Genomic DNA, 9237 nt, shown 5'->3' with positions numbered 1-9237 from the left:
CCGTTGGTTGGCTGGAGCCTCGTTAATAATTACCACAAAGCAAACAATAACAAACGAGCAATGACCCAAAAAAAAAAAAAAAAAAAAATGACGCCACATGTCAATGTGATGCTTTTACGTGAAAATTGATTTTGGAAGAAATCCGCCCCCCGTCATTTGAACGCCCAAAATTGTGGGAGCCCTTTGGGGCCTCTTTCTCTCCATGTTGTCCCATGTCACGCCGTATTGGCTTGCTACACATGCATCACATCATCATCTGGGTGTTATTTATGGGATGCAACATCTAAAAAAAAAAACAATAACACACACACCTACGTGTAATCCTCGTGAAATAGCTCTCAACTTCGAGGGTGAGGTTTGTTGGATCTGCCCCTGGGGGCTCCACTAACCACATTTTTATTCTGGGCTACATAAACAAAGCTCACTGCACAGAACAGTGACCAAATATGGCCAAGAAATGACAAAAGCCCCCTCTTTGCATTCATAAAAGTAGCGCTCCCCCACATTATGTCACCCCACCCATTCTGCTATCAAGGTTCAACATTTGGGAGGCGCACAACTCATCGTTGACCTGAGCAGGCTCATCGTCAGACCTTCGTCAGAGGATAAGGAGCATTACAAGCTTTGAAAGCATTGACGTAACTTGGCCTAGACCGGTCGGCGTGAGCGTGCTCCGTTGCGCTCAACGTTAACACACATCCCATGTGAACTAAATCATCTTTTTTTTTTTTTCCAAGCGAGCTTGTGAAAATTAAGCGCCTTTCTGAGTTTTAATTGCGCTTCAGAGCAATCAAATCTTTTTAACCTTGTATTCCGTGCCTAAAGTCATAGAATTAGGAGAATAGTTAAAATATTTAATTAAAGCATGGAAAGAAATTGGAATATGTAATCATGTAAAACAAAAATAATCTGATTACAAAAAAAGTTGGGCTCTGGTGAGGAAAAAATTCGTAGTGTAAAAAAAATGTAATATGACAAAAGTGAAGTCATAATGCAGTGATAAAAATTCCGCATTGTACTTGTATTACAAAAATTTTGTTGCATGCCTTAAAAATAGGATTTAGAAATGTGAAAAAAAATAATATGGGAACTGATTCACAATGTACAACAAAAAGAATAGAGAAATGTAGTTGAAATGTCGCACAGGAAACAAATGAATTTAAAAAAAGTCCAATGTTGCAAGAAAGAGACATTACAAAAAAATTCAGTATGATATGAGAAATGTGTGCAATATGATAATCCAACCATTATGTCACAGGAATAACATTTGAATTTTACAAGAAAAAAACTCCGAACAATAAAAAAAAATTGTAATAAGAGGGTTAATACATCAGAATAACGTCACAATAATAGAAAAAAAATCTGTTGTAATTTCTGAAGAATGAATTTTTAATACTCTTATGAGAATTCATTCGCAGTAAGAGAATTAAGCTCCAATATTACAAAAAAAAACCATCAGTCGTAATGTCACAAAGTTTTAATATTTACTGTCTTGCTTCTTTTAGTACAATTATGATGTGACAATGTTGCAATAAAAGGTTGTGCTATTACGATTATGAAGTCGGAATGTTGAGGGAATAAAGCATATATTTTCTCAACGTCAACCTTCTGACAAATACTCGTGAGCTCGTCATTAACGATTTATTAGCAGTCTGACGAGCGACGACATAAACATCAGTATGAGCCGTTTGATGTGAGATATATGGAGACATGAAATTCAAAAAGATCACAGATCCATTAACGTTTGTTTGTGCTCCTTGGCACTTAAAGCTCTCTAAGGTGACACGGTCGGCCCCGGTCGCAGGTTTATCGGGAGCGCCGCCGCCGCTCTGATGAGGCAACCCGGTTGCCTACATAGCTGAATACGCACAAGATTACGTCGTGTCGTACAGCGCGCCTACGTAGCCTGAACGCATCACATTAGCATGTGGACATCATTTGTCATCCGGTTACAGGGTGAAGACACTTTGTACACACTCGATCAGATCAGCGGTTAATATATTGTGCTTTGACGACTGTGTACTTCTCAGGCTAATTGCACGTCTTATTCTTGACATTAAACAGAAAATACACAACTGTATTGTTTCCCATCACCTGAGAAGTCAAGTTGTACATCTGTAATTATGACTTGTGTTTGTCTCAGTTGAAGATATTGTCAAATTTGGCCTACGTCGTCACCTTAGGACTTGACATGAGTCTACTGCGTATAGAGCTCGTGCGGGTGACATCATCATTTTCACGGCCCCATATTGCCGGTCAAACAGAGCTGCTCGACATTCTGGGTGACATCGAACCGGAGGAAAATATTTACAATACCCGGGACCTGTCGTGCTGTTGGTTGTCACAACAGACGAGACAGATATTCAAATGTGGATTTTGGCAATTGAACATGATGGATGGTGCCCAACCAAAATACACACACGCCTGTGTAGCAATCGCTTCATTTCAGGTAGAAATTATTCTTAATCTCAAATGACCAAGAAGTATTTATAATGCTAAATTGGCTCATTTGCGAACAATGCGTCTGTCGCAGAGTTTTACGGAGGTTGTGGCCGCAATCGCTTCCGTGTACGTTCCGTGGAGATGACTCTGTCCGCTTTTTTTTTTTTTTTTTTTCAATCATAGTTAATGAATGAGAGTTTGTGTAAAACCGGGGGTCATTTATTTCAATATTGCTAGCTGAAAAGATCGATGGATTCCGGCAAAGGTTAACGTGTGGCCGAACACGCTTCCGCGTTCACGAGCTGTCAAAACCGTCACTATGTGGGATATATTCCTGATGAGAACAGATCCAGCAACAAAGTATTCGTATGCGTTCAGACTTTTATACACTTTCAAAGTCTTCCGTGTAAATCTCGACGACTTACTCACCAGATCCACGTGTATATCCAGTTGTCCAAGACAAGCGGAAGCGAATTAACAGTCCAATTTCTTATCGGCGAAAACATCGACTTCGGGTCCTCAATGCCGATTTTATCAAATTTTTCCCACGTACCGTCGTTTATTTTCACCTTCTAAATGTCTGACGGTATCGGACAAGACACTGGGCGTCGTGCTCCAAGGCATATTTCCGTGTCGTCTCCAACCGGCTTAGCATCGAGCAATGCTTACCTTGACCGGCAATATGGCGACGTAAACAAAAGTCATGTGATTTTATGACATAGGTGCACGAGCTCTATTGAATAGCGTGTACCTATTCCCACCCCCACTCCAATAATTACAGTTCAACAATGTTTTCTGCCATGAGAATGAGTTATTGTTTTTGCTAACGGTTAATATTAGACAGTAATTCTTTTTGATCCATGCAGCAATTAATAAAATGTCCATTTATTTGTAAATTTTGGTTATCTGTTGTCTTACTTTTTTCCCTCCCTTTGAAGTCTTAGCTAATATGTCCAGCCGGTCTCCCGCATAATGTCAACTTTATTTTTTGTGTTTGTCGTCATGACATACCGTATGTTTTGTTGTGGTTTTTGTCGACATAAACTCTTGTTTCTTCTCTTTCTCTCTTCTGTCATTCCATCCCTGTGGTGGTGGGTGATTGTTCCTGTGAAAAATAAAAACACCCTCGGTGATCAATAGAGACGTTTGGTATGCACAAAAAAAAGGAAAAAAAAATGGAGATGAGCCTGCAAATTTTGCGCACGAGTCTCATTGTGCGACACTTGCTCGATGTGCTTGCTTTTATTGTGTCCTTTAATAAGTGTGTCTTTTTTTTTGTTGTTGTCGCACACATTCTCTCAATCTGGATGTCTGCTGTGCTTGCCATACTTCGGTTTGTCTTTGCTTACAATTTTGTGTTTTATTAGCCTTCCCCTTTTTAAAAAAAAAAACTGATGCTCAGAGTGAAACATTCCCCTTTTGAATGTTGTTCTTCCCTTGATTGAGGCCAACCAAGTACCAGAAAAATCTTCTTTACCTGGCATGCATCAGTCGTCTTGCCTGTCTGTTTTGGTTTCCTTGTGTTTGTCTCATTTAATCAATTAATATCCAGATGAGAGTTGCCCTTACAACCTGATTTTCCCTTCATTTACACACTTTTACCAGTCTTACCTTTAAAAAAAAAAAAAAAAGTGTTTTAGTCTGATATTCCAAAAAGAATGTCTGCTAATTTTTTTTCCCTGTTTTGTCCCCTCCGTAGTAAAAGAGTTCCTAGCCAAAGCCAAAGAAGATTTCTTGCGAAAATGGGAATGCCCACCACAGGTCAGAACGGCGTTTAGAGCAACCAGATCGCTAAATTGCGGCGGCGCGCTAACATGCTGTCCCCTCCCCGCAGAGCACGACGTGCCTCGATGACTTTGACAGGCTGAAGACGCTGGGCACCGGCTCGTTTGGGAGGGTCATGCTGGTGAAACTCAAAGGAACAGAGCAGTACTTTGCCATGAAAATACTGGACAAGCAGAAGGTCGGTTGTATTTTTATGAAGCTGCGCAAAGCGTTGTCAAGGGTTTGAGTTGCAGCAACGTACGTCTGATGAGATCCCATACAAGAGCTGCGTCAAATAAACCACCTAAGATAGCAAAATTCACTTAAAAGTCACTTAAATGTCTGTTTTTTTTCAGCTGACCTTAATTTTATGATCTAACGTGATTTGTTAGTCATGAAGTTTGGCCTTTATTTGTGCACAGTTTTTTCATTTTATTTTGTTTTTTAGGTGTATGGAATGTGTAATTTCTAATGCTAATTATTTTATCTAGATGAAAATACATGTTGAATGATAAAATGCATATCCTGTTTGATGTTTTTACCCCAAAAGGATTCAAGATTATTATTGTTATATTACTATATTATTACTCATTTGTGAAAAGATACCAACTTAGACTACGTTATCGGCTTCTGTCTGTTTTGGGTTGGGAACGTGTGGTCGTTTTATGCGGTCCAGTTCTAGTTTAATAATAAATTTATTACTGTGATAGATGTTTTTTGAATTTCCATGCAAATATTCCAAATACCTCTGAGTATGACGCAGTGTCAATCAAAATTGAGCTCTTTCATCCATCTTGTCTGTGATCTCATCATTAGTGTGCTTGGGTACCTAATTTTGTGGCCATCTTTATGAGGACATTTTATGACTTAGTTTTTGTTTTTATGAATCAGGTCGTAAAACTGAAACAAATAGAACACACGTTAAACGAGAAGAGGATATTACAAGCCGTCAGCTTCCCCTTTCTCGTCAAACTCGAGTATGCGTTTAAGGTAACGGATCCTGCTTCGTTTCACTCATTCTGGCTTAATAGTATCAAATATTAACGTGATTATTGTTTTAGGACAACTCCAATTTGTATATGGTGATGGAGTATGTTCCCGGAGGCGAGATGTTCTCGCACTTAAGACGGATCGGGAGGTTCAGGTGAGTCCCGCGGAGGAACGAACATCCCAACCAAAGCTTTAGTTTGTTCTGACCGCCGTGTTTTCCACTTTGTCTGCAGCGAGCCGCACGCCCGCTTCTACGCCGCCCAGATCGTGCTGACATTTGAGTACCTCCACTCGCTAGATCTCATCTACAGAGATTTGAAACCCGAGAACCTTCTCATCGACCACCACGGCTACATTCAGGTGAGCCGCGCGCGTGGACGCCGATGCGGCGGTGGTTTCCTCACGTGCCGCGTTCACTCTTTTCAGGTGACGGACTTCGGATTCGCCAAGCGCGTAAAAGGCAGAACTTGGACCTTGTGCGGCACACCGGAGTACCTGGCTCCTGAAATCATTCTCAGCAAAGTATGCCATTTTTGAATTTTTTTTTGTTTTTTAAACGATGTTCATGCTCAAACTTGCATTTTATTTATGGATTCACAAACAATAGAAGTGACCACATTGTGTTGTGGTCAAGCTCTGATTTTCTTTGCATTCCAAAATTACTTTTTATTATTATTATTATTATTATTATTTTATCCGAATGTAAAAAAATACGCTTGCGACAATTAACATCCAAACAAAAAAAATGAACTGAACATTTTTAATGCATTGTGACGTTGTTCACGTTATCTTTTTGACATTGTTGACATTGACAGCTTTTATGTTATCCTCGTAGCTTTCTGTATTTCCTCTTCTTGCATGTTTTGTCTTAATGCTCCATGTTGAGGCTGCTCAAGGACTTTGGAATAAGTGTGGCATAAAAGCACCAACAAGACTTTTCCCTTTGACACTTTGTAATCTGAGCACTGGCAATTTTTATTTATTTCCACTTTTATTTGTCCAGGTAAGGCAATTGAGACCAGATTCTCGAGTACTTATTTGCGATGCTGACACAGCTACAGATTGCGGAGTAAAACAAAGTAAAATCACATTTTTGTTAGTTTTTATTGCTAGAGTAATGCAGTCACTCACATTGGAAAAATGTACGGGTGTGATCAGTCATGCCCGCAGATATAAAGTTGCGGGTGTGGTCCACCAGTCAGTTCGCAGATATAAAGTTGAGGGCGTGTGTTCTATTTGTAATTATGAGTGTGCCCCTTTAAGAGCGGAGGGGGGCGGTGTCAGGTAAACCAGGAAGTAGAAACAAAAAAGACGTCAGGTTGTGGTTCAGTCTGAGAGTGCGACAAGTGCGGAATTGCGCAGTGGTGCAGCTAAGACGGAACATTGGTCAAGACTACACTAAATAAGCGATGTCTTTCAATACCTATGTATTTCTACTCGTAACTAATTTTACGCGGATGATTTTTCATGCTCGACTGTGCATATTTGCGAGTGCGATGGGCCCCCGGGCGCATACGGGCCCGTCAAATCACAGTGACTGGGAATGCGGTGCGCTTCTTCTGTCAGGGCTACAACAAAGCTGTGGACTGGTGGGCCCTGGGAGTCCTCATCTATGAGATGGCGGCCGGCTACCCTCCGTTCTTTGCTGACCAGCCCATTCAGATCTACGAGAAAATCGTCTCCGGCAAGGTAGGTGTGTCACCGTAGGGGGGTCTTCGTTTAGTAATGTTCAACGGCGGAACGACTTTGTTGTCTCCCCAGGTGCGCTTCCCCTCCCACTTCAGCTCGGACCTAAAGGATCTGCTGAGGAACCTGCTGCAGGTGGACCTGACCAAGCGCTTCGGCAACCTCAAAAATGGCGTCAATGACATCAAGGGCCACAAGTGGTTCGCCACTACGGACTGGATCGCGATCTATGAGAGGAAGGCAAGATGCGGTTCTGGCATTCCTCCTGCACGTTTTACACTTGGGTGTTACATCCCATTGTTTGCAACGACACTCTTGGAGTGGATTTGTCTAGATAAGACGCTACACAGGGTCATTTACGACGGCGGTCCATTCTCATTAAATCAAAAGTACCGTAATTTCCGGCCTACAGAGCGCGCCGGATGACAAGCCTCACCCAGTATATTTGTAAAGGAAATACCATACCAACTGTGTAAAAGCCGCAAGTGCCCACATTGAAACTCACATTGAAACGCCAGATATTTACAAAGAAAGACGGTACACAGGAAGACTTTTCAAAGTTTTAATACCTCAGCTTTTCTTAACATAGCAATAACACGGTAGCACAAACAGGGCTGGTTAAAAAAAAAAAAAAAACGTAAAAAAATACAGCCGTGGCAGCTACACGGTAGCAACACGGTAGCACAGCACTAACAGAGCCGGTTAAAAAAAAAAAAAAAACTTATCTAAATAACTGAGATGCGGCAGTAACACAGCAGAAACACGCTAGCGCGGTGCTAACAGGGCTGGTTTTCACAGAAACAACAGTAACACAGCAGCAAAAGGCTAGCATAGTCCTAACAGGGCCGGTTTAAAAAAAAAAACGGACCGGTAAAATTCACCGAGACACGGCAGTAACACAGCACCAACACACTAGCACAGCGCTAATGCTAGCGCAGCACTAACAGGGCCGGTTAAAAATTAACATAGTGGTTAAAGTCACTTCCTTGGCACATATATTCCACCGGTCTCACTCTTTCCTTTTTCGCGCGAGTGCCCATTTGTAAAGGAAATACCATTTGATACGTACAAAAGCCGCAAGTGCCCACATTGAAACACAAGATATTTACAAAGAAATACGGTGCAGGGAAAGACTTAAACGCTACCGCGGCGCTGACTTACCGGTAAAAATCAGCAGCACGCCAGCACAGTGCTAACGCTAGCCCATCACTAACATGGCCGGCCGCTAGTAAAAATTCACAAATTAGCCACATCACCGCATAAGCCACAGGGTTGAAAGCATAATTGAGATTTATAGGCCGGAAATTATGGTAATCTTAAAGGTGGATTATTTTTTTTTTTGTGTGTGTGTACAGTCCTTGTAATCAAACGTCTTCACCTGGACTGTTGATGCTAATGTGCTAACCACTAGCCCACATTGCTGCTTACCGAAAAATGACATTGAATGGCTAATTTCATTTCTGTTTTTGACCCTTTTTTTTTTGTTTTTGTTTTTTTTTTGCTGCGACAGGTGGAGGCCCCGTTCATCCCAAAGTGCCGAGGCCCCGGGGACACCAGCAACTTCGACGACTACGACGAGGAGGAGATCCGCGTTTCCGTCACGGAGAAATGCGTGAAGGAGTTTGCCGAGTTTTAGGGACGCGACGGGATGCGTGACGACAGGATATGTCAGGGAAATTTAAAAAAAAAAAAAACAAACAAAAAAAAAGGATCTTTGCACTCTTCTGAGGACTTGGAAACGAAGCAAAGGCCACGTTTTTTTTTTTTTCTCCTCCTTCCGTCCTGTCTTTCCCACTTGTACGACACACACAGCTCAATGAGGTTGCCATGATCCTTTTTGGTGCCGATTACCTCTCACCGTCACCTCCACCTGCGCATTAAAGCAGACTCACCACTTTGTATTTTTTTTTTTTGTTGTTGTTGTTTTTTTTTTTTTCAACCAATCCACTTTTTATTTTATACTTTTTAAAAGGAGGTAGTTGTCATCAGCCCCTTTCGTTTTAAACGGACACCAAGTAAAGATGACTCGTGTTCCGTTCACGGGCCGGGCTTTTTTTGAGAGGTAGCAATCTGCATTCGTCTTGTTTTATACGACGCCGAGTGTTTTGTTTAAGAGGGCAACTAGACTTGAGTGTGCTCTCTTGGTTTTGTTTTGTTTTTGCCTTAGAGTGAAAGCATCCTCCTCGGTATTCCCAACTCCAGATGCTGAGAATAAGCAAACTTGTTACATCATTACCCGTCATTTATAACTCTGGTTTTTGTCTCAGTGTCGACTATAGCAGTCCTATCTTTATTTTGTCCCTCCCTTCCCTCCGTAGCTTTCAGGTCTCCCTTTTGTTTCAACCCAATGTGACT

General features: G+C 41.5%; 1 protein-coding gene across 2 annotated transcripts in view; it reads left to right on the top strand.

Moving 5' to 3' along the window:
- Positions 1-8816, top strand: part of prkacbb (protein kinase, cAMP-dependent, catalytic, beta b) — a 53297-nt gene extending 44481 nt beyond the window's left edge. For both annotated transcript variants that reach the window (XM_061839305.1, XM_061839303.1), the window contains 9 exons: positions 4142-4203; positions 4277-4405; positions 5098-5196; positions 5268-5350; positions 5430-5556; positions 5623-5718; positions 6763-6885; positions 6958-7122; positions 8393-8816. In XM_061839305.1, coding sequence (XP_061695289.1) covers positions 4142-4203; positions 4277-4405; positions 5098-5196; positions 5268-5350; positions 5430-5556; positions 5623-5718; positions 6763-6885; positions 6958-7122; positions 8393-8518 — 1010 coding nt within the window. In that variant the 3' untranslated portion in view covers positions 8519-8816. The remainder of the gene's footprint in view (positions 1-4141; positions 4204-4276; positions 4406-5097; positions 5197-5267; positions 5351-5429; positions 5557-5622; positions 5719-6762; positions 6886-6957; positions 7123-8392) is intronic.
- Positions 8817-9237: the final 421 nt, after the last annotated feature.

The sequence above is a fragment of the Syngnathoides biaculeatus genome, chromosome 13 (assembly GCF_019802595.1).
Source record: "Syngnathoides biaculeatus isolate LvHL_M chromosome 13, ASM1980259v1, whole genome shotgun sequence".
NCBI classification, from domain to species: Eukaryota; Metazoa; Chordata; class Actinopteri; order Syngnathiformes; family Syngnathidae; genus Syngnathoides; species Syngnathoides biaculeatus.
The sequence above is the reverse complement of the archived record's forward strand: the minus strand, read 5'-3'. Positions and strand labels throughout refer to the sequence as shown.